The 25,925-nt window shown below is 42.9% G+C and overlaps 1 protein-coding gene across 1 annotated transcript in view; it reads left to right on the forward strand.

Moving 5' to 3' along the window:
* The window catches only part of grid1a (glutamate receptor, ionotropic, delta 1a), a gene marked incomplete at its 5' end in the record, with an annotated part of 363,364 nt that extends 339,600 nt beyond the window's left edge, over positions 1-23,764 (forward strand). Inside the window, 6 exons of the mRNA XM_080449344.1 lie at positions 2,665-2,993; positions 5,143-5,277; positions 13,987-14,182; positions 18,123-18,289; positions 20,299-20,539; positions 23,002-23,764. Of these exons, the coding sequence (XP_080305470.1) occupies positions 2,665-2,993; positions 5,143-5,277; positions 13,987-14,182; positions 18,123-18,289; positions 20,299-20,539; positions 23,002-23,439 (1,506 nt within the window). The 3' untranslated portion in view covers positions 23,440-23,764. The remainder of the gene's footprint in view (positions 1-2,664; positions 2,994-5,142; positions 5,278-13,986; positions 14,183-18,122; positions 18,290-20,298; positions 20,540-23,001) is intronic.
* Positions 23,765-25,925: the final 2,161 nt, after the last annotated feature.

The following is a 25,925-nucleotide window of genomic DNA, read 5'->3' on the forward strand; positions in this document are numbered from 1 at the left end:
TCCCAAAGTAGCAAAGTGTTTTGAATATAGGTGGGTCATGGGGTTTAGGCTGGTTAGTAGTCGAATCACTTTGTTTTGGGAGGTCTGAAACTTTGTTTTTAGTGAGGTGTAGGAGAACCAAGAGGTGCAAGCATAATCAAAATGGCATTGAATGAGTGAACTCTTGTTGACAAAAAAGGAGATCCTGCCCAAAAATCGTGTTCTTTGGTTGACTGTCTTGATCACCTTTGATCCCATTTTTTCCACCTGTCAGTTTGTTGTAAAGAATACAACCTAAATAGGTTACCTCTTCTTTACTTGCGATTACGTTATCATCAACTCTGATCTTGAAGTCTTACTAAGGGAATGTTTGAACCCAAAAGAGAATGGATTCTGATTTTACAAAGGTGTAATGACAGTTTGTTATCAGAGAGCCAAGTGCGGAATTTGCTGAGTTCAGAGTTGAGGGCTTCCTCAACTTGCGTTTTGTCCTCGCCCGAGACCAGTAGTGCTGAGTTATCAGCGAACAATAACAAATTGCAGTTACAGGCCCTGCGGACACCCTACAGGTCACTGGGAGGGATGAGGACATGGTTCCGTTGACATTAACCACTTGTTCTCTTCCCTCAAGGTAGGATTTCATCCTGTTCACAGATGTGTTATCAAAGCCAATCGCCCTCAGCTTATTAAGTAGTATTAAATGGTTTACAGTGTCAAACGCCTTTTGGAGGTCCAGCATGACCATGCCACTGTATTTGCCTGAGTCTACTTCACATCTGATGTAGTCGGTCATATACAGTAGGCAGGTGTTAATGGAGTGGGATATTCTGAAGCCAAATTGGAATTCAAACAGCAGGTTACGTCTTTGAGGTAACTGCTGATCTGTTCGTGCATTAATCTCTATAACCTTTGAGATGGAACAAAGGATGGAAACAGGGCGGTAGTTGCCAGGTTAAAATTGTCTTCCTTTTTTATACAGAAGGATTACTCTCGCCAGCTTGAATTCTTGTGGGATGTGACACTGACTGATAGATACGTTTGTAATGTGGGCTACCATGGGAGCAATAGAGATGGCTGCGTCTCTGAGGAATCTGGTGGGAATGTTTTCGTGGCCAGTGGCCTTGGCTGGCTGGCATCTTCAGTTTTTACCGGTTTGAGTGAGAGTGAGAAATGTCATAGTGTGCTGGGATATGCTCTAGTAGTCTATACCACAGAGACCTGAGTGTGAGGGATGTTTGTTAACCAACAGTGTGGCAATGGTAGTGAAAAAAATGTTAAAACAGTTTGCCACAGATTATGTTTCTAGTATCATGACTGAGTCAGTTAGCAAAACACAAAACTTTTCTTTTTAAGCAATAAAGTACACTTTGTGTAGAGGAAGCTCTAACTGGGTTGCCATGTTGACAACCAATTGCTATCCTATAATTACCTAGTTCACACAGGAGCCCATTAAGTACAGTATAATACACCTATGTAATACACCTACACAGTTGCACATGTTACTTTATCCACTTGTAACTCAGAAAGTGTATAAATGCAAACAAATGGACCCATACACTCAGAGCTAAATTAACACTTTGAATTTTATGGTGTATATTTCAGTATCCTGAAGGATAATAATAGCTTGAATTGATATAGCGTCTTTCATAAACCCAAGGACGCTTTACATCAGAACAATGAACAACTAACAGACAAATGAACAAACAAACAACAAACAACTATATGCCATAAGCCTGAGAGAATAGGTGTCTTTTCAAGGCAGCTTTAAAAGAGTCCAGTGTTGGAGCATGGCGAATCCCTATTGGGATGGAGTTCCACAGGGTGGGGGCTGCCACACTGAAGGCTCTGTCCCCGAAAGGACAGAGGATGTCATTTCCCCTTCATATAGACCTTATCATTTACCCTGTGGATAATGGGAGGAATGGCATGGTGGCACCCCATGTGAACTGTCAAAGCTGTCAGCCCTACAATCTCATGCTAATCTCGCTCAGGGGGAAGCCTATCACTCTTCCTGTGACGGAGTGTCTCTGATTATGGCCCAAGTGAGCAGGGTGCTGTTTAACTCAACAATCGCAATGTGATTAGTGCCACTGGGTCTTCCCACAGCAGCAGGTGTCCACAGATATGCCTGTGCGAGATGGATGGTGTGTGCTTATAGAAAGAGAGAGAGAGAGATGAAAGCTATAGTCTTGTGCATGCCAGTTGAAGGGACTCTTTTAAGAGAGCTGCGAGGGAGAGTCAGCGGATGGGTGAACCACAGATCTGACCAGGGGGTTATCATTGCATATCAAATGAATGTATATTCATGGTCCAATCTCGCAGGCACCCATCACAGTTCACTGTTGGAACCCAAATTCATCATATTCACTTTATGACACAGTGATTTATGTGGACCCTGATAGTTTCTGACAGAAAAATGACAAGGCACAATATCGTGGATCTAATACAGATTCAATTTCAGGATTATATATGCGGTGTGTGTGCGTGCGTGTATGCGTGTGAGTTGATCCAGACAGATTCAATTTCAAGATTAAACCGCATGCATGTGAACTGAACATGCTAGATTTCATTTCAAGATGAAACATCGAATGAACACACAGCAGAGGAGAGAGGCTGTGAGAATAATGTGGTCTGCTTTATAAAAAATGGTGCTACTTTACAGATGCTCTCTCTCTCCCACCGCAGAGAGCAGACCTGGCCATATCAGCCATCACCATCACCCCGGAGCGAGAGAGCGTGGTGGACTTCAGCAAGCGCTACCTGGACTATTCGGTGGGAATCCTGATGCGCAAGTCAGAGGAAAAGATCAACATCTTCTCCCTGCTGGCTCCGTTTGACCTGGCAGTGTGGGCGTGCATTGCGGCCGCCATCCCTGTGGTGGGCATCATGATCTTCCTGCTCAGGCGCATCCAGTCAGTGCGCTCCCAGAATACTGCGGGAGGCCACCCGTCCGTCTCCACCTCACTCCAAAGCGCCATCTGGATAGTTTATGGTGCCTTCGTGCAACAAGGTGGGTGGGTGAGACAAAGAGGGAGGGAGGGAGGGAGGGTGGGTGGGTGAGGTGTCAGACAGTATCTTGGTCTTTCTAAAGGCAATATATAGAATCAAAACATGCACAAAAAAGCCTGAACTACCACCGAATACTAGTGCCTAGGATTAGTTATTTCATTCAGGATGTTTGCATCAAGCTATACAGTAGATATAGATACAGCATGGTTTTGTTTGGTAGAACCGGGAAGGATATATATTTTCAGAGATGATGCACATGAAACTGATAAGGTGGAAAAGTGCCTCCGCTAGTAGAATAACCGTGCCAACACAGTCATAAAATAACACATCAACACATTTCTTTCTAAAGACTACACAGCCACAGGACTAGTGATACAATTTCAGATATGACAGCCACCCTGGCCTTTCCTAAAGGTGCCCTTGTCTGGGGGAATATCATGCCTTTTGGCTCTGGTTGTGATCCAGGTATTTCCAATGTGGATAAATGACTAGCTCAGCAACTGACGTTAAAGCCTTGGCTACATTTATCAAAGTCTGGCCCACTGCCCGCCAGCCTTTTTGAGCCCAACAGCGACTATATTTTAGGAAAGGCTGAATTCTCGCCATTTTTTCCCTTCTCTTTTCTGGCTCGCATGCCTCCTGGCACTTCTTGATTCACAAGGGCATAGCGTTTTCCATGGCGCAAGGCCCTTTGATATGGATCTGACTGCTGATGTTTAGCAAAGCATAGTTCATCGCCAGAAACTTGGCACGCACGTTTTCCCTGATGATTTGATAATGATATTCTGGCACGTGACCGAGCTTCGTTTTAAGGTTAGCGTAGATGAAACTGACCGCCCACACATACATGCTCACACAGTTTTTCCTCGAAAGGCAGTTATCTTGGACAATGATTGCCCTTCCTGCATCCCATAAGGAGGTCAGAGAGACGTACCCTTTCGATTTGCCCTTCACTAATCAGTAACTAATCTGAACCTTGCCAGGAGAGCGCTTTGCCTTATAATCAGAGGCATTAATCAATCAATTATAGAGCTGACAGAACCGTGGGCCAAACGTGTGTGGTTGCATATAAGATCAAGATCCAAAAGTTTAACATCTAAAAACCCCCAAAACACACATGCTGTGATGTTAGCACAGAGTTAAAATATTAGAGTTAAATATTATTATTTTCATTTTATCCCCTAGCTATTCTAATGGTGCAGAGACATTGACTGTGACACTTTAAGACAAAGATGTTTTCATTACCCTTCACTCTCACACATCTTTCAGCAGAAATTCAGCAGAAAGACTTTTTTTTTTGTAGGGGAGAGGCGTATTTGAGAGGAAGTGAGATAGAAACAGAGCTAATGCGACAGGGAGATGGCGGAAATGAAGTAGATAATCAGTTGAACAGATCTGTTGCTGTCTAACAGAGCAAACAGATGGAATGTTTAAGATATGAGATATGAAGGCTTGGGCGATAAACAATGACATGAAAGAATGCAGATTAATGAGTACAGTGCCAACAACACAGATTGAGAGATTTGGGAGGTATTGTTCAAAATCCAAGCATTTTATAGCCTGTGAGGATTCTTTGGTCTACATGGTACTGATTAGCAGGATCACCATAAAAGTGTTCCGGAATTCACCCCAGATTAGGACATAAGGCTGTGCCTTAGCCACTTGGAAAATACAGTGATATGTTTCTACAAGGTCCCAAGACAAAGAACCACGGCCGTATAGGCATACAGGTATAAGTGATATGTTGTAATAAAAAATAGAAACAATAAAGAAAGGAAGAATAGAAAAAGCTTTTTAGAAAACAGGGAATAAATGTCCAGGTTGGATACAAATGTTACCCAATCAACCCATTAACATGGAGAGAACATGTTTATTTCATTGTTTATCTTGTATCCTGCATGAGTTCTCTCTGCTGATTGGATAAAATTGGTATCCTGACCTGAGCGTTTTTAATTTTAAGAGCTGGATAGGGAGACGCCTATTACTGAACAAGAACTATAACAGTGAAAGAACTATAAAGTAATGTAACACTTATTTTAACACAAAACTTGAGGATTTTACTGTCTATATTCTGCTTGCAGATGCATGTTTGTGTTTCTGTGCGTATAGTATACCCATACGTGTGGGTGTTTGTACCTGCGTTTCAGCAGGCAGTGACTCCATTCTGGGATCTGTGGCCCTGCGGATCGTCATGGGCAGCTGGTGGCTCTTTACGCTCATCGTGTGCTCCTCCTACACGGCTAATCTGGCGGCCTACCTCACAGTGTCACGCATGGACAACACCGTGCGGTAAGGCTCACCATCCTTGTCAGTCAAACACTGAATTACTTGAAGTTCGTTTTGATTTACTTAACTGCTTAAACCCTATGTATACATTATTCCCATAATAAGGATGCTAGGATTCATGCAACTACAATCAGAGTTGACGTACTGTATGGATGCAGGTTAGTCCTGCACACATGCAAAATACAAAATACAGCCACAAATTAAAATCTTCAGAATTCATTTAGCTCTGAGAGTATAAGAAGAACATTTTTACACTCTCACAGTTAACACAGGATTTTAGAGGAGTCCGGGTGGTTCGGGGTTAAAGTTCCTGCTGGGGTTAGACTCCTCCATGGTTCCACCAGGGGAGGGCAATCTCTGTTGCTGAACTAGTGAGGTTTGCTGGGGTGACTGCCTGTTCAGCAGGGAGCAGAAATGGGAGGGATAGCCTGTTCCTTCCTGCATGTGTTACGCCCTCCCAGTGAAACTCATCACTATCAGGTGAAAAGAAGCGTCTGGCGTCTGATGGATGAGGGACCCTGCACTTTTTGTCTCATGGTCATAAGTACCCTTCTCAGGCTTGTCAAGAGCTAACCAAATTTACTGTACTAGAGCCGCGCACGGGGCTCTAGTGAGGGCTCGCTTATTTTGGGGTTACAAAATCGTGGGATAAAAAGAAATAAAAAGAAAAAAAGAAAAAAACAGGGGGTCCACGGACCCCCTTGGAGTCTTGGGAACATCGCGGACCCCTTGGAGACCTAGTGTGGTCTAGCTCTGAGATTAATGGAGTACAAAGGGAGAAAAAACGAAAGGGAAAGATGCAAAGGAATTGTGTGTGTGTGTGTGTGTGTGTGTGTGTGTGTGTGTGTGTGTGTGTGTGTGTGTGTGTGTGTGTGTGTGTGTGTGTGTGTGTGTGTGTGTGTGTGTGTGTGTGTGTGTGTGTGTGTGTGTGTGTGTGCGCATTGCTTGTTGGTCGCGCGACCTGGAAACCTGGCAACCCTGGGTTGAGGCAGACAACACATGGCGAACGGCGAACATGTTGCTCGCGCACCCAGGCAGACACAGACACGGCGAAGGAAAAGGGAAAACTGTAAAGCCACAGCCACGCATGCAAGAGGTTGCACATGAACTCTCCAGCCGCACTGAGGCGCTCCAACACAAACACTCTTGACATTAAGCTTCACACAACAAACATGAGCACCACACTGCTGTTTGTCCAAAACACACAATATCTCCTCTCCCACCGACGGCATGTGTTTATTTATCGACAGCCGTACAGACTCCATTTGACACATTTTACCTCATTTATCCAGCTCTCACTGACTCTCCCCTAAGATATGTGTCTGGCGCATAGCGCCCATGGCTTGTGGATCTCTCGCACATGACTGGCTTAGCCTGCGTTGCCTGTCCCATAGCTTGTAGAACTCTCGCACATGACTGGTTTAGCCTGCGTTGCCTGTCCCATAACTTGTAGATCTCTTGCACATGACTGGCTTAGCCTGCGTTGCCTGACCCATAGCTTGTAGATCTCTCGCACATGACTGGCTTAGGCTGCGTTGCCAGGTGTGCTTATCTTTGTAAGCGTTTTTGGCCTTATTTGGTCGCTTCTTGAAGTAGCGTGTAATTGGTTGTTTGCACACATGCTGTTTGCTTGTGGCCAAAGTGACTTTCGTGTGAGAGCCTTGGGGGTCCCTGGAGACCTAGTGTGGTCTAGCTCTGAGATTAATGGAGTAAAAAACGAAAGGTAAAGATGCAAACGAATTGTGTGTGTGCTTGCTTGTTGGTCGCGCAACATGGAAACCTGGCAACCCTGGGCCTGTGCGGCTTCTCCTTTGCAGACACACAGAGACGCAGGCACGGTTTTAACTCGAGTCGACAGTACAGCGTAGGACCTGGATGAACGACACAGACAAACGGCCGATGCACAAACGGCCGAGGCACCTCACACATGCGCACATTTGCCAATTGTAATATATGTCACATGTTTCCCAATCTGGGAACCCATCGCCAAATAAAAAAGGAAAAACAGCGCCCTCTGCTGTTTTTTACTCTTTCACTTGGCTCTGGGGGGGGCTCAATATAGCACCCGTGCGCAAGGAAACCGGGGTTTTGGTCTGCCTTCAGCCTTTCACTTCCGGTGGTGCAACTATGTTTTCATTCCCACTAACAATATTTCTACACGGAACACTAACACCACTTCTCCCAGAGAACATGGATTGTTTGCCCACTTGTTTCTATGATGAAAGAGCAAGTTAAAATGTGAATATCTTTCCGTGGTTTTGTCTGCTCCGAGGACGCTATTGTTAAATGAGTTTCCGTTTGTTTTTAGTGGGAAGCGAGAGCACAGACAGTAAATCGCGCCCACTACATTCGATTGGGTAAAGCACGGCCTGCTTCCTGATCTGAAGGCACGCCCACTTATAGGCCAGTGCGTACACGTTATGACGAACCCCCCCGACAGATTCAAGCGGAGAGCAGAATCTGTTCTTGAGAGATTACATGTTTCCTGGCTCAAAGGGTGCCCAAAGTAGTAGAGCCAGTCTGATGCCATATTTCTGGGTCAGATGCCGCTCCCAAATTTGGAGAGTTTTCACCCACTGATTACTTATGTTTTGAGTGCCAAAAAAAACTGTTAATTTGATTAAAGTTTCTCCAAAATGTATGATTCTAAAATAGCCGAGCATTAGATCACAACACTCATGAGCTTCTTGATCATCTATATTTGAAAACGTTAAAACATTTTCACCTATAATGACCTGCCCAAAAATAGATATGCCAGGTTGAAAGGGATTAAAAATCAGGACACATCGGCTGCCTAATTGTTGATACTGATGTCGTCAAAAAAGGCAAATACTGGCCAATATACTGTAAAGTATCAGACAGACCGTTACAGTATATCGGCTCTACAAAGTAAGTTATTACTACTTGCCTGGGGCAAGCAGTAAAATGTTAAGTGACTTGGCCAGTCACTTCTCATTTAATAAAAATTGCACATATTGCTCCCTGCAACACCACTCTTTAGATTAAAACAGTTTTAGCTCAGCTGCCACCAAACATGTAGTCTGTCACTGTAGAACCGAAATTGTGTCAGGAACATTGTCTTTATTTGAAAAATAAAACAATAAATTAATAAGTAAGTGATTATTACCCTGTAGTACCAATAATATGTTGTATAGTTTGCACATTGAACAATACAACAACATAAACAAGCTTTCTGCCTTGTACTGCTGGTGTTGCACTGAAATTGGTAGCCTATCCTGGAAAAATTGTTTGCTTTTAGATAGCACCTTTTCCCAAAGCATTTTGCACCTGCATGTGTGGGTGAATGTATGGATTACATTCACACATTCACACACTGACAGCGGAGGCAGCCATGCAAGGTACCCAATTGGGTTCGGAGTCTCGCTCGAGGACACTTGAGGAGTGACGCCAAGAGGAGTGAGGATCGGAGAAGGACATGTCTCTATTGTTGTAAAAGAGTAAATCTATTCAAATTCCATGTGAAAAATGGACAAGCTGCATAGCTTTTTATAATTATGCACTCAACCTTCAAAAGGCCTCAAAGGCCCAGTTTTCTGTCTATATGGATTGAAAAACAGCTGCTATACAGAATACTTAATTCGAAGTAAGAACGTCTTGTTTTGAGTTTCATACTCTTCCAAGTCTTACGCTCTTATCTTATACTGTAGCTATACACTGTATGCCAGTAAGAAAACAAATATTTTTAGTGTGGCCGTATCCCATTCAGCATAAATATAAACAAACTAAATAATATGTGTTATACACAGTTTAGTTTGTTATGCCTAGTGTCATGAACTGGCTCACATCATGATAAAATAAGGGAGACGACATACCGGATTAAACTTAACGTTATTTTGTTTTTTACAGAAAAAAGACATGAACTGTGCATAAAATATTAGATGTGAACAGTCAGTGGTATCAGTAGTGTAAAGTGTGTATGGCTGTGTGAACATGTACTGCATGTTCGAGCGCAAAAAGCAACTGGATTGAAACCAAAGCAAAACCAAGTAGGCAGTGTTGCCTGTGTAGGAGTGAGAGACAATTGGCCAGCCCGATTTTATACCCAAGGGGATGATTGGAACCAGGTGTGTCTCATCCCCAAGATACACCTCAGCAGGCTGGCCCTCTCCTCCTACACAGGAACAGTAAACACAATTAACATCAAACCAAACCAACACCACACACACAATCAATGGGATGGGACATCACAGTAGTCGCTGGTGGTATTTTCACAACAGGGACAAGTGCTATTGCTCAGACGAAGGTTCCTCTCTGTCTTGCTACATTGTGTTGGGTATGCTTTCCAATATTTTTTTACCCACTACCTAACAAGTAGGTTCTCTTCAGTCCAAACGTTATTTGTCAGTAAATCCTATTTGGTTCCCTCTATCTCTCTCCCTCTCCCCAAAGGGTAGAAAAATTTGTATTTCATTACATTGAGTCGGTCTACCTCTGAGCAAATAGCCACATGTGGACATGGAAGGAGAGAAATGGAATGCTAAGCAGCAGCTGGGTTACGAGTGTGTGTGTGTGTGTGTGTGTGTGTGTGTGTGTGTGTGTGTGTGTGTGTGTGTGTGTGTGTGCGTGTGCGTGCGTGCGTGCGTGTGTGTGTGTGTGTGCGTGCGTGCGCACATAATGTACGTGTACCTGTGTAGTATACCCTGACAGTTGTGTGTGTGCACATAAGCACATATTGTATATATGTTTATTTTTTTACAAGACCTGAGCAGCAATGTACAGCAGCATATTGACTCAATGAAATATAAGTCAATATTAACTAAATCAGTGTCATATTTGTATAGGCACATATTGTGCGTGCGTGCGTGCGTGCGTGCGTGCGTGCGTGCGTGCGTGCGTGCGTGCGTGCGTGCGTGCGTGTGCGCATGCGTATGTGCTGCTAAATTTACAAGAGGCTTTATATACAGTAGCAAGACATGATATAATTGTTGACTTATTCAAGGGCTTAATTTCAAACACTATGCTCCATCTCCTTTGAGAATAATGACATTCCTCTTATGCCTTCCATGTTAAAACGATGCAGTATTGAATGTCATTTCAAGTGTTACAGCAAATACACCAGATGTTGTAATTGTAATGAGTGCTGTAGGGAAGTATGCTGTTTTGGGAGGGCTATACTTTTGACAAGAGCTTGGAGGAATCATTCCTCCTCACTAACGATCGAGGAATGATTCCTCCTTCGTGAGGAATCATTTCATATCCAACCTGTCTCGCCGCAGCTTGGATATGAAATCTATATCCAAGCTGTCTACATGTAATGTAGACTGCTTGTGTTTTCAGTGTCTATATGATTCTACGGGGTTGTGTTTGCTGCACCTCTTTCAATCTTGGTTAGACCATTATAGCTAATGAACAATATATTGATCTGGACTTCTCAAAGGCTATGGTAAGATGTTGAGAGGAGAAGAACAAGAGAGACATCTAAAGGAAGTGGGTGTCTCCGAGAAAGATGTTCCTAGTGCAATTACAGTATAGTTTTACATGAACTCGGCCAAGCTTACGACCTCTATGTTGGTACGTTTAACACAGTAGGACAACATCCTCACAAATGTCTATTCGTTTTGATCAATTCAAATTCTAGTCGTTTGGATATCCGATCTACAGTAGTTACAAGCTCAGAGCTTGTAGAACGGCTATTTTTGCTTCTTTTGCGAATATAATAGTGACACTGTCATACTGGGAAGTGTAAAATATGAAAAAATAAAAAGATGAGTGGAGATACATGGTTTCTGCCTGACAGCGACATAATGATACTGTATTATCTGGGATAGTTTTCTAGCAATGGTACTGTACACACAAAGGTGACAGCTTTGCCCTATTTTTCCACCCCAGGTTTGGAATCACGCTTGATTTATGTTAAATCTATAGACCGGCCAACAGTGCATGCAAGAAGCCACAGCACACACACAGCCCCAATAAATATAGCTTTAAGAAAATTAACGTGGAATATCCCACACTGAATGAATGACTGGCCCATACTCCCAGCTGTCAGAATGAACTGTAATTCATGAAATTCTCTCTCTCTCTCTCTCTCTCTCTCTCTCTCTCTCTCTCTCTCTCTCTCTCTCTCTCTCTCTCTCTCTCTCTCTCTCTCCCCCCCCCCTTCTCTCTTTCTTTTCCTACGGCAACGCCAGATAGACTGCTAATTAAATGGCTGAATTAGCCTAACATTGTTATCTCAAGATGAGCCATTCAATTCTCTCACCTTTTAGGTAATTGGATGGAAGCCAGTCTTGGCTACGTGTACAAACATTTCAGTGCTGTCCACATGTGCCAATTTACTGAAAGGATGAAGCGAACGCACGGATCGACATGTCAAGCATCAACTGAACAACAGTCAGGGAGGCAGCTAATCTTCACAGTAGATTGGTATTCAAATTCTATCGAAAGTGAACCCTAATTGGAAGCGTATCATAACATTTGGTTTGAAAAGAAACCAAAAAAACAAACCAAAAAAACTAGAAGACATATTGTGTGAAATTGCCAATTATCTCTGCAGGACTCATGCCTTGCAGCATTGAGCATTGGTGAGCCTACATTACATCATTATGCCCACATACAGTAGCCTGGAACATCCACATCTATTTACACGCAAGACCTTAACTGGAGCGATATTAATTAGTCTGATTCTTACCCTTGTTGAGGCTGCACCAGAATAATTTACATCTCATATAAGAATGATCGTAATCAATACCTAAGGTCAAGGAAGTCTTCAGCCCCCCTTAAACCACTTGAACCTATAGCATCTTTATTCTGGGCGTGTCATAGCAGTCAAACACTCGGGAAAAACAGGCCACCGTTCAGCCAAAATAGCAGATTTACAAGCGTGTTTGTTCGTAGATCTGCTATTTTCAGCGAAGAGATTTGGTGTAGAGGGAACTGAAGTATAAAGCGTTTAAGTGGTTAAAACGGCTCATGATTCCTTAGTGCGCTATGATTTGATGATATTGGCACACTGTCTGCATTGGTTTGCACTGTTACTCGCCTTGAATTTGAAGTACCTTGGGTTGTGAGTTACTTTTCTAGCTTGCCAGATTCAAGGAAAACTTTTTCTTGGGGGAGTTATTACAGTTGCAACTTATAAATGCAACACGTTTGTGCGTGCAGTTTGGAGTTCAGCCTCACTTTGTTTGAATTGAATCCCCACGCTTTGCGGTGCAGTAACATACTGGGTTAATAAGCTGTACGGTGCCGTGGGGAAATGTTTTTATTTTATGCCTCACACTTGCAGCAGTGAGCCATAATAGAAGACCTAATCCTCCATAACCAAACCTACTGCCTCGTCTTAACTATTTTTTAAACCAATCTATCAATAGATTGGCTGTCTTGACGGAATTGTCTTCGTTTACAGCATCCCCATGACTGTGGGCTACATTTTTGTAGTGTATTAGATCCATATTTGAATTGCAGCAATTAAGGAATACATAGATTTTCTTACATTGTTTAACTAGCTCTCCGATAATGATCCAGCACCTCCTATGTGCGTCAGTGATTGCACTGCATTTAGCCGAGAACAAGGAGCCTTTGTTATGTCAGGACCTTGCACCATGCAAGTACAAGCAGCAACAGCCCAATTATAGTTTTTCCACAAACACATTGATTTTAATTTCAGAACCGTGGGGTCATTTTTCAAAATAATAATGGATAATAATCAAAAGTTCCATTATTTTAAAACGCTAACGACTTTTCAAGTTGCTTCAATACAATAAACAAAAACCAGAGAGCAGTGAATCAAATCACTTTGATTTAGTATTTTACTTTTTACTCCATTACAATTATGCTACAACAACAACAGCTTAAGCTACAAGTTACAGATTTAGATTTCCACTGCTGACCATTTTGGGTGGTGTATCCAAGGTTTTGAACAAATTGTGAAAATATGGCTGAAGAGATTGTAAAAAAAAAAAGTATAACCCTGTGTGTTACTACATTTCAAACCATGGGTATTAAATTCAAACATAGTGGGCTGAACTCCAAACAGCATTCGGGAACCTAGGTGTTAAGGTCCTTACACACCGGGGCGATTTTTTTCATGCGAATAATACGTTTTTTTGTTAAACCTTATAAAGTCAATGCAAGCTTCCACACCAGTTTCGCGGAGCGAAAAAAGCGTCTTTTAATTATTCGGAACGAGTCCGAATTTTGCGTATATTCGCATATTCGCCGGTGTGTAACCGCCTTTACACTTAGGCTATTAGAGGGTTTTTTTCTTCAATCTGGCTAGCTAGAAAATCGTTGTAAATATTGGTAACCGTTGTTATATGCAAATTATTCTGATAGTGTCGATTAGAGTTGATAAATGTGACTTAGGGCAACCTATTCAACCAAGGTAAGAATCAGACTAATGATGTAAAAGAATGCATGGGTGAACATCAATCAGTAATGTACAGTACCTGTGTGAAAAAAACAAAAAACAAATTATCGGCCATGAACATTGTGTTAATTGCCTGTCAAAGCATTGCTGCACACAGTTCCTAATGGAAAATGTTACAGATAAAGATTTGTAATGCGTACCTTTTCTTCTGAAGCTTTTCTTTTGTTTTTAATTAGGAGAAATTTTATATTTTCACTCGAACCACTCTCCCCAAAAAGAAAACAATAGCTTTGATGTGGTTCTCCCCCCAAAAAATCTTGCACTTTTACTACGATCACATTGTTTCTGTCAAGTCTCACAAACCAGCCCGGTCTCTCCAGGTCCTTCCAGGACTTGTCCAAGCAGGTGGACCAGGTGTATGGGACAGTGAGGGACTCTGCCGTCTATGACTACTTCCGGGCCAAAGGCACCAACCCCCTGGAGCAGGACAGCACCTTCGCTGAGCTTTGGAGGACCATCAACAAGAACAATGGGCATGACAACTCTGTCTCCAGCGCCTCTGAGGGTATCAAAAAGGTTAGTGCCAATATTAGTTCTTGGTCAACGTTCTTGAGCAAAGGTTTAAGAGTTTAAGTCAAACCATCCTGAATTTAAACATTATGTATTTGTTCTACGGCTAACGTTCCATTCACAGCCTGAGAAGTTGCCTCATTGGCTATGAAACACCACCAACACTGTGCGGAAAGGTTGCTGTCAGTAGGGTCCAATACATGTGAAAACTACTACATCCTGATTTTTAGATGCTACACTTGGTGGCCATGACATTGTCCTTGTTTGCTGTTTATGGCAATGAAGCAATCTTTACTTAACTCAGGTTGATGTAATGGTGGCCACAGACCTGTTGCTTGCCTGCAAAAGGTATCATGGGAATTGTAGGAACATCAAGAACAGCTGAAATAAACAGAAAGGGGAATATATTAATGTCGCTATGGGTTCTTATATAAGGGGACGATCACACCGAGCCGTGTGGCTAGAAACTATGGTTTCCTATGGCCTGGCGCTCCTCTCTTACATTGCGCATCACGTATTTCTAGCGGTTTTAAATGCACAAGGTAAAAGTAAAAATATTCTCAACTTTTCAGTGCAAGGTGTGGAGTCACACAGCTCCTTTGTGCTTTCATGCTTGAGCAGTGGGACAGCGCAGCGCAGAGCCAAGCCGTCCATGACTGCGTGTGTGTGTGTGTGTGTGTGTGTGTGTGTGTGTGTGTGTGTGTGTGTGTGTGTGTGTGTGTGTGTGTGTGTGTGTGTGTGTGTGTGTGTGCGTGCGTGCGTGCGTGCGTGCGTGCGTGCGTGCGTGCGTGCGCGCGCGCGCGCGTGCCCGGAGCTACGGACGAATCAGTGCCAAATTTCACATATGATTTACACTTTTTTAATACATATTTGACTTTAATGTTAAAATGGAAGTCAATAGGAATGTGATCATGTTGAAACCTTGACCAAAAATTGGAGTCATACGTAGACACGTCATAGATGACAGGCTGGCCACATGAAGCCCAAGATCCACATAATTTCCTAGTTTCCCTATGATTCATTATTTGATCACTTTGTTGTGCATGTAGACCCGCTCCACAGGAACACCACAGTGTTTTGCCTGATGTGTTGTTTTGCCATGGCTTTTGTGAAGCATCTGCACCTCTAGCAATGCGACTCGTGCAATCACCCACTAATGTTGTTGTTTTTATAGAGTAGACTGTAATAATCATCAACAGAGATGCAGCATGACTGTTTCCCTTTAAGAAAATGAGGCAAATGTGGCCTCAGACATGGGGTCATAACGACTAATTTGATATGATCAATGTTATATCTTTTTGCTCTATATACCATTTCCTGAATTATCTTCTCAAACTTCAACATTCTTAAAACATGCTTTGCATGTTTCGATTTATACTTAACTGCGAGCCAGGCAGTTTCACGCACAAAAAAATACCGATCTACATGTAAAAGCTCACAATGTGTCTGCGTTGCAATAAATCAGGAAGCAACTCAAGGGAAATATGCAATCCTGAATGTCTGAATTCATAAATTGGTGTGTGACTTAAATCCCTTCAGCTACTTAAATTAGCAGTTGAGTTGAGTTGAGAATCCAGTTTGGCACATTATGCCACAATAGCTATTGATCACAGAATCAACCATTATTTCACATAAAAGATGCAGAATCAGCTGCATTGATTACATTTTGATAAATATTTTTTATTACTAAACTAAATCTGGGGAAATCTGATTTGCCCCACCGTTTTGTCAACGGGGGGGGGGGGGGGGCTAAGCGCGGACCCGGCTTGGTGCCCCCCGGGACTGTTTTGGCAACGGGGGGTCAGGGTTTTGTCAACGGAAAAAAAGAACGCTTCACCGGTGCGTTTCAATGTTGTAGCGCTCCTTTCGCAGCCCTGCTTCCAAATTTCGCAGTTTTTCGCTGTTTTTTTTTTCTTCATGCCGTTTGGTGCCCCCCCCCCAAGGTTGGTGCCCTGTGCTTCAGCACCTCAAGCCCGTTGGATAAGCCACCACTGACTGTGTCATTCATAGTGCATGGATTCATCGAGGTGTTGGATTGAAATGACATTCTTAATCTCTTCAATTATTAAGCAGTTGGAATTGTTCTTAATTGCCACAAGCTCAGCATTCTATGGGAATGGATATGTTATGCTATGTCTCTCTCCCTTTTGTCTCCATATCTTTTACCCCCCCCCCCCCCCCACACACACACACACGCACACGCACACGCACGCACACACACACACACACACACGCGCACAAGAATCATCCAGTAATTAAACAAATTATATTCAGTGAAGACTAGATATACACACTTGTCTTTGAACCACCTTATTATTTAAACAGCTAATTGCATGGTGTAGACAGTCCAATTGTTAGTGTGCCGATGCATACAGTACATCAATATAAAATGGCACTTTTAAGCCTTTACCTCCAGCTCCAGACAAGTTTGACTGAGTCCTTATTCAAAAATGGGGAAAAACAAGAGTTAATCATTACTTGATTGCAGCGCTCTTCATCGCCAAAGAAGCAGGATAATTAGCAGCGTTATGCATTTCATTACAACTTCACCATGGTTTGAAGGAAAATAAATGACACCCTGCCATGTGCTGCTATTCCAGGCATCCAGTCATGGGTTTGAACTGTGTGTGAGAGCGAGAGAGACAGAGAGTGAGTGAGTGAGTGAGTGAGGGAGGGAGGGAGGGAGGGAGGGAGTTACAGAGGCGAGATAGATTTATTTTCAAATCCTGACGCCTGGCTTAAAGCAGCTGAACTTTCAGGACATTGTGCAGTTGAAATGGCCTGTTCACAGTTTTCTTCACCGACAGCACAGCATTACCTTGGAAGACACTAGAGACATGGGGGGGGGGGGGTAGGACAGGACAGGCAGAACAAAAAACAAGCTCACGCTCCAAAAGCATTTCAGACAGTCAGAGGTTGACCTTGCTCTAGAGATTCCTACTTTGAGCGCTCAAGGCTAGAACATACATGACATGTGTCTAGAATGCTGCACACTTTGGACAATGATGCCAAGAAAAAAAGCTAAACCTTATTCCAAACAACAAGGGTGAGAATTCAGTTTTGAACGGATAAATATTAGTAAAACACATGTACATGTATTAACGTTTTTCAGCCTGACAACTATCATGCATTACGCATTACATAATTATGCAAAAAGACCTTCATCTATACTTTTTAGTTTCAATTCATGTCATGTCAGACATTTCTGATTGTTCTTGCAGTCACTAGTCTACACCATTAATACATTAATACATAATTAAACCTAATTAAATTAATTGATAAGCTACAATCTGAAGGTTTTATGTGTCCGTTGTCTCTCTCACACAATGGAGAGAGATAATTGCAACGATGCCTGAACTAAATTAAAGATGGTGGTGCAGTGCACTGTCTGCTTAAACTTTATTGGCATTGTCAACTATCAGTGTCCTGCCTGATACCAGGCTGTACCTTTCTCAATGGAAGAGTAGGGAGACGACCTCCAACCACTGCAGCAGCTGTGCAACAGTATTTGTATTATCATACAGATTGGTCAAAAATAAAGTCTTATTCATTAAAAAGTCCTGGATTGCAGCTTTAATTAATACATGAATGAATAATTCATCTAAAACACATAATTATGCTTTCTGAAAGTTGCCAGCCTTGCTTTCCATATCAGAGTGGCGCACTGGGCATGACCAGTCCACCGCTGAGTAAATGTTGTGGTGCTTTTCCTTGCGTTAAGAGTTTGAAGTAGCAACAGAAATAATTGCCAGGGACAATTTGATCAAATATCATGATCAAGATGTCATAGTTTCTTACGTATCTGTGCATATGTTGTCTATGGGTGCTCCCCACACACACACACACACATGCACTGAACGCGGAATCCCAGTTGTCTTTCAAAGACTTGTGTTCAAGTAATTTGTGTGTCTGTGCATGTGTGCGGGTGAACTGTTGTACTGTCTAGGTGAAGAGGGAATCCTTTGCGTTTCTGTGGGACATGGCGGTGGTGGAGTATGCGGCACTGACAGATGATGACTGTACACTGACAGTAACGGGGAACAGCCTGAGCACCAGGGGCTACGGCATGGCCCTGCAGCATGGCAGCCCTTACCGAGACCTTTTCTCTCAGAAGTAAGTAGGACAGCATGGTCGTGGTACCGGTACAATAATGATGCTGTTATACATTATTATTTGTTTTCAGCAAGCCACATCTCACCTTCTCTTTAATCACTCTCAACCTGCGTCCCTATTTTGGGCATGTCATTATAGACAAAAATCTAAATACATAATTTGACCCCACGAAAACAAGACCAACAGATTTATTTTTTTACCCCACGAAAACAACAGACAGAAGGTCACCAGCAACCCAGACATGTTGTCACCATAACACTATCATACTTAGGGTTAGGGTCAGCTAAACTTTTGTGTTGGCTAATGAATTGCTCATTGATTTTCAGGCATCTATCAGTATGGTATCTCTTTTGAAAAGATTGATACTTCAGCCCCTGGATTTCTGACCGTGTCACTTAACTTTCTCTGAGAAGTACAATGTGAATTAGGTACAACCATCTATTAACCACTTAACCCTATACTTTGTTGAACGGAGTCCCTCAGGGGCCTGTACTTGGTGCCCTCCTTTTTTCGCTCTACACCAAATCTCTTCGCTGAAAATAGGCGATCTACAAGGTTGAAGATTTTAGATTTTATTTTCACAACATCTTCACAGATATTAGCCTATTTTCACCAAATGATTGATGAATAGTATGAATATCATTTTATACAAGAATGTGATTCAGATCAATCTTATACTACAGTATAAGATTTTGTGTGAGATGATGGGAGAAAATAAAAGGTCAAAATGTGCTTGTGATGGTTCGTGGCACTATGTCATGTGCAGTAATGGGTGTATGTCTAAAGCTGGCATATGTGTGTGTGTCAGTCAGTGGTCACACAGACACAGTGTGTCAGACACACTGTGCACGAGCGGCACAAGCACAGGGCATCAATAATGACTGCATGGAACGCCGGCCTCCCCAGGGGAAGAGATTCACTGTCTCGCTTCTGTTTCCAGTCAGCCATCATTATTCTCCACTACAGAATCCATCCATTCCTCTCCATGCCCCCGTCACCCACTCTCCGTAAGCTAACTAATGTGTCGACTGTAGCATTTGCTCATCACTGTGGCAGCGATTATTCGACTTGATATAAAACTAATTTGTTCTGAAGCTGCTTTTGTTTTTCCTTGCCCTTGTTTACGTGGGGCTGTGCTCGTGATTCTTCTAGAGTTTAGTAATAGATGCAACAAGTCAATATCGCATCTTCCCCCTCTGCTATCGACTAACGTACAAACTACACTATTGACAGCACTCTTTGACTATGGTTGCTAATGAGATGAAAATCAATGCTAACACATTACTACTGTGCATTATGGATTGTGTTTTCACTGTCTGAAATTAATTCTGTTTTATTTTAATGTGCTCAGTAATAATCAGTGTGTTTACTACTGTATCTCAATTATTACAATAATAATAATGATAATAATACAAATAATATTAATAACACATCCATCATATACAGTATATAGCACTTTTCTAGATACAAAAAAAACAAAACAGGTCACAGCAGCCCTTTTAGTCTGGTCAGAAGGAGACTTTATTTGAATGAGTGTATTTGGACAATGCAGGTTAAACAATCCTCTGTATTCTATATTTAGAAGCTTATGTTAAAGTTACTTAAGGAATGTATTTAATTATTTAGGGTCAGTTCCAGCCTAACAGTGTTGCTTTTTGAGTGTCGGTCTGGGTTCCAGCGTCATTATTTTTGTAGGCTGCCCCAACGCTCCTGATTTCGTGTATAGAGGGGCGGGTGTATAGAGCCGGCGAGAGATTGCGCCTGATCCCATTGGTTCACCGATCTGTCCGTCAACCCCCGCCCCGTTAACACAACATTACGAGCGACGCCCACTGCACTCTGGTTGGTTGGGAAATGAAACACTTCCTCATACCGAGTACACCGACGCGCTGGGCCAGGCTTTTATTTTTTAGCAAAACTAAACAATAAAAGCCTGGAGATCGAGGCTATTATTTTTTAGACATTGTGTCATGTGAAAGAGCCACGTATGTTCTCTTCCCTTATCTCAGGATCCTGGAGCTGCAGGAGAAAGGAGACCTGGACATCCTGAAACAGAAGTGGTGGCCAAGGAAAGGCCGCTGTGACCTGGACAGCCATGCAGACGCCCATCCCGAGGGGAGGGCCCTTCGGCTCCACAGCTTTGCGGGGGTCTTCTGCATCCTGGCAGCGGGGCTTCTGCTGGCCCTCCTGGTGGCTGCCCTGGAGACCTGGTGGAATAGCAACCACTGCCGGAGAGAGCAGCCCAAAGAGGTGACCACCGACAACTCGTCAGGCCAGTGCCCTGGCCCATGCCCGACCCTGCTAACCCCGAACCGGGCCGTGGTGGTCGCCACGGGCCACCCGGCCCCGCCAAGGCCCCGGTCAAGACCCAGACCCCCGGGCCCCCCGGTCCTGCCCAGAGATGCCACTGCCACACTCTACTTTATGGATCCAGCAGGCAGTGACGCCAGCCCCGATTTAGTAGAGCTGCAGTACACCCAGTTATAATAGGTGTGCCCCCTGTCCGGACCATGATAGTCCAAACATCATTTCAACTATCTACTCATGCCTTCTCATGTTGGGAGAGAGGTGGGGGTGATTTGTCAGGGACTTATGCGAGACTTCGGTCTCAAGAAACCGTGACTGTGATTCTTTCTCATACAGGTTTTTAGCAAATGGAAATAAATACTATCAAATTAATTAGTCAAATGTTTGGCCAATACCGGATCAACCCGACTGATATATGGTGAGAGAACCACAGTCACAATGATGACAACCGATAGTGTGGCAAATTCACAAATATAATTATTGAAATTGTACTACTACTATTCAGTTCAGTTCTGCAATAATAACTCTCTTTAGCTCATCCATTCAAGTCTTAACATTAGAACACCAAATTCATCTAGCTGCAGTCGAATGGGCAGCCCTTTTGCATGAGTTGTCCAGACAAATAAGGCTTGACATGGATCCCTAAACTAAAGTGTGAGCACAGACAATCGCTCCATAACTCTAAGCCTTGTGTCGCCTGTATGACTTGACAGTCCAATAATGCAGAGCCACTGGACAAGGACACACACATGAAAAGTGCTAATCTATCCTGAAATCTGCTAACCTATGGTCATTCAAACCCCTTCCAAGTTTGAATTGCTGATACAGATTTCAGATTAACATTCAGTCTTTTGTTTATTGCTGCTCTCATAATGGCCACATATTGTTGTAATATTTTGTTTAGTTTTAGTTTAACAGATATCCCATCATTATTGTGTCAGTAGCCTTGTCTTGAGATGTGGTACCTTCCCTACCCCCTACAACAGCACAATCATATGTAGACATTATGACAGCCATTGCAAGTGAAAACCTACTGTAAGCCTATACACCTATGAGCCATTTTAGCAGAGTAACGGCTTATTACAATTATATGTCAATGTCCGGATACGCACAAACGGACCTTTGTTGGTTATAAATGGTTGTCTATGATCTTTGGCAGGTGACTAAGGATTACAGTCTGGAAAGGGTCTCTGGTCCATTGACATATAATGACATAACAAGTACTTCACCGGAAGGCAGGCGGGACATATGGACAGACAGAGAGGGAGACTGGGAGGAGGCAGAGGCTCTTGACACAGGTCAGGAGAGGCCTGATATACCGGATGATCATTGGCTTTTATACGAACAGAAGGGGGTGGGGGCATGGGGCTCTGCGGTGTGGGTGTTAGATTTTGGTTGCTTCATTAATCATCTCACCCCATGGTCCCTGCTGTTTTCTCATTGTCTTGTCGGTCTACTGTATGGCTTTGGTTCTATAGGTGCATGGGGGATAGAGTTTTGACTGAACTGCAGTATATGGAGGACAGAGAGCAGCTAAACAATCTGCCATTCTATGATTTGCCTGAGACTTTTATTTCAACATAGAACTACTGTTTTCTGGCTTTTTGTCCTCCCCTCACTCATACTGTGCTTGTGTCACTCAATGAATGCCCATTCTGATGGTAAAAAAGAACAAGCAAAAGATGAATGATGCTTATGATTTAGGTGGAAAGGCACGCAATATTTCCACATTTTCCTCTTCATTTGGATCACATTTTCTCATGATGTCTGATCCACTGGCATTTCTACATCCATTTCAACCTGTCTTGTGAACAAAAGGTGCTCTTCATGCAGTAGTTTAGTCACCAAGGCACATACTGTAGACACTTGGTAGACACAACTGGTGGAGTGCAACACACTATTGCATGAAGAGACTCTGTCTTAAGTGAGAGACCTTACCTCTTAAGATCCTCTATTTGAGATTCTGTTCTTAAGGTAATGTCTCAGCAGTATAATTGGCTGTTTGCTGCTTGAGATTTTATCGTTGTTTGAGTTTCTAGAATGAAGCTGGTCTTAATGTATGTGTCATTTTGGCATCATTCAACCTGACACATTAATGAAGAAAAATAGATTGTTAAGCTTTCCCTAACTGGATATTGATTGTTGGATTGACGATGTTAAAGTAACTGTTTATGACCTATTTCTTTCTCCCACGTCTGTCCCTCCCTCTGTTGTTTTCAATTCCTCATTTGACCATCTCCCCTCTTTTCCCTATTACTCTCTTCTCACTATTACTTTCACTCTCTACTTTTTTTCCACCACCTTCTAAATCTTCATCTTCCTCATTCTTCAACTAAAACCGCCATCCACTATCATTTCTCAATCATTCCACTTCCTCTCTCCCTCACATCCATCCATCTATCCAGGACAAAGAAATGAATCTGGAACAGGTGCACCACCGTTTGAACAGCCTCCTGGACGAGGACATGGCCCACAAGCAGCTGCCCGGCCAATCTATCGAGATCTCTGCCCTGGACATCGGCAGCATGCAGCCCAGCCAGTCCCTGGAGGCCTTGTCTGTACGGGACTACCAGACCCACCGGGGGGCGCCTCCGCTCTCTGTGACAACCTTCCTCCAGGAGGGTCATGGGGTAGGAAGGACACTGGGCGCGTCCGGTGGCAGGACCTTGCCCCTGCCCCTCAGCAGCGCCACCATGCCCTCTATCCGCTGCAAGCACAGGGCGCCCAACGGGGGGCTCTTCCGCCTGAGCCCCGTCAAGACACCCATGCCAATGTCCTACCAGTCAGTGCCAGGAGGACCCATCCCAGAAGCCATTGAGCCCAGCCACGGGACATCCATCTGAGCACGTTGAAACCATGAAAGACACTCAAAGCTCAAACTGAACGGTGGAGAGCTGTGTAGAGTGACAATGGTGTGGAGGGATATTATACATAAAACATGGACAAAAAAGAGGCTTTTTATTATCAGTGAAGAGGAATCAGCGTGGCCACAGGAAAGGACAGTAAAAGACTTCTGTGTACATATTTGTAAGTACAAAGAAAGAGGTGATGTTAAAAAAACAAAGTGTATTTTGAATATTCTCAAAAGTTGAGTTTAAAAAAACAGCTATAAAAGTATTAAAAAAATATGACTGTTTGAATGGCTTTGTAAATTTTGTTCTAAATGAATAAAGGTGACAATTCTTTGTGGTTGTTTTCTAAGTGCCAAGTTCAAAGATGTTTCCTTTCAAATGAACATTTAACTGAATGTACAATGAGAATCTATGATAATAAAAAAAATGACATTTCACACTTCAAAGACACTGAAATAATTGATCTGTTTCATATGAAAAAATAAAAAGATTATAGAAAAATTGTGAAATGTGTGCGTGTGTCTGACTTTGAATGTCTTCAGTTTGAATACAAAACACATGACCATACAGTACTAGTCACTGAGCATAGTGGAGGTGCTTTTTGCCATGAGATTCAGAGTAGGTCAGATCAGGCCAGTGGTTTTCAACCCTTTTCACATCAAGGACCATTATTGTCTCCGCCAGAGTATGTTTTACCCCCTGTCCGTCCGTCCGTCCGTCCGTGTGTCCGTCTGTCCGCAGCTAATCTCTGGCACCGTTGGCCCGGTCGCTGCGAAACTGTGCACACACACTCCCTGGATGCCAATTCAGAGCCTTTTTCACATGGGCCTGTTATAGCGCCACCAGGAGGCCGATTTGTGCAAAACCAATTTATTTATATTACTCCTACAGATTTTATCCAAACGTCATGCAAATCGGTATACAGTATATCTATAGCCATGTGATGAACACGGATCTGTCCGATTTCCCATATTCCATCCTCATTGACCAAAGTTTGCAGGATTGGTCCGTTTTGAACAAAATGCCTCAAATTATGCACTCAGCTTGCGATTTCCGTGAAATTTTACACGCACATTCCCACTAGGCTGAGGAAGAAATGCCACCCTTTTAACATTGGCCTGTTATAGCGCCACCAGCAGGTCTAATCTAGCAAAACCCATTTTTGGAACAAAATGCCTCAAATCATGAATGCAGTGTCCGATTGTCGTGAAAGGCCTAAGAAGAAACGGGCACCTGAGCAAAGGGATTCTACCGTTGCGCCTCAAGCCTTAAACGGCCGGTCCGACTCTGAGGAAGGTCGAAAGACCGAAACGTCAGTCTACCTGTTTTACCTGCACCGAAATAAATAAAAGGCCTAAACTGTCCGTGTTGCTCCAGTGTTCTCTCTTCTGCAAGAAACGGGCACCCTTTTCACGATGGCCTATTATAGCGCCACCAGGAGGCCACAATAACTTACCTGACCTGGCGGAGACCTGTGCTCCGAGGAGCACTTTTTATAGTTTATTCTGCATTTGAGCCACGGACCATCGTTTGATGAGATTTAGCCTCTCAGACCTCTAAGACATAGAATATTTTGTTGTTGTTGTTGGATACAATTTTCTCCACAATTCAATGCTGGGTTGATGTTCGTACCATAGGAGAGATAACAGGCAAACGATCAAAAATAACAATTCTTCTACATTCTCTAATTGTGGAGACTTCTTGTAAATTAAGTGATTTTTACACTCTCAAGAGTTAAAAGATCTAGATCTAGTAAGGGTCCATTTGGTTACCAACTCTCCATTTAGCTGGGGACCACCTGGAACCCCCTCAAGGACCACTGGTGGTCCCCGGACCACTGGTTGAAAACCTCTGTTCTAGGCAGGAAGCCACACTTGTCGCTCAACCAGTCAAAATACCATGCAATTTTACTGATAGCCAATTAATGGTTTGTTCATCAATTAGAAATGATCTAGCTTTCTATCAAACAACTTTATACGAAGCATCTGTTTCCAAAGATGTACATCCACAATCTCATAACTCATGGCAAGCCATTCACAGCAGCCATATATTGAAATTAAATACAGAAAACACAGGTGTACTCTGCTACATTTAGTGTGTACTTTTTGTGTATGCTTTGGCTCATTATTTTCTTCAGCAAACAAAAGCAAAAAAAACTAAAAACACTTGGAACACTGCTGTCAGGTTCTGTGTGATGAACAGGACTGCACACGAGGTAATTATCTAACATTTGGATTTCCATTATAATGATTATGTAGATGCATTTAGGCTATACATTTATTTATTGTGTCATGTGGCTTCAGTTTTGCAATACCTGGTTAATAAGGTTGTTACTACACAGCCAGTTTATACATGAATTTAATTAATTACATTCAGTTAAGTTTAAGCATGGGTTTTCAATAATTCAATAACATTACTTAAGGTTAGACACTGTAAATATGGCCAAATTATGAATATCACAAACCATGCCCCCATCA

This window comes from Gymnoscopelus braueri, assembly GCF_963280865.1.
Source record: "Gymnoscopelus braueri genome assembly, chromosome: 14".
Lineage (NCBI taxonomy): Eukaryota > Metazoa > Chordata > Actinopteri > Myctophiformes > Myctophidae > Gymnoscopelus > Gymnoscopelus braueri.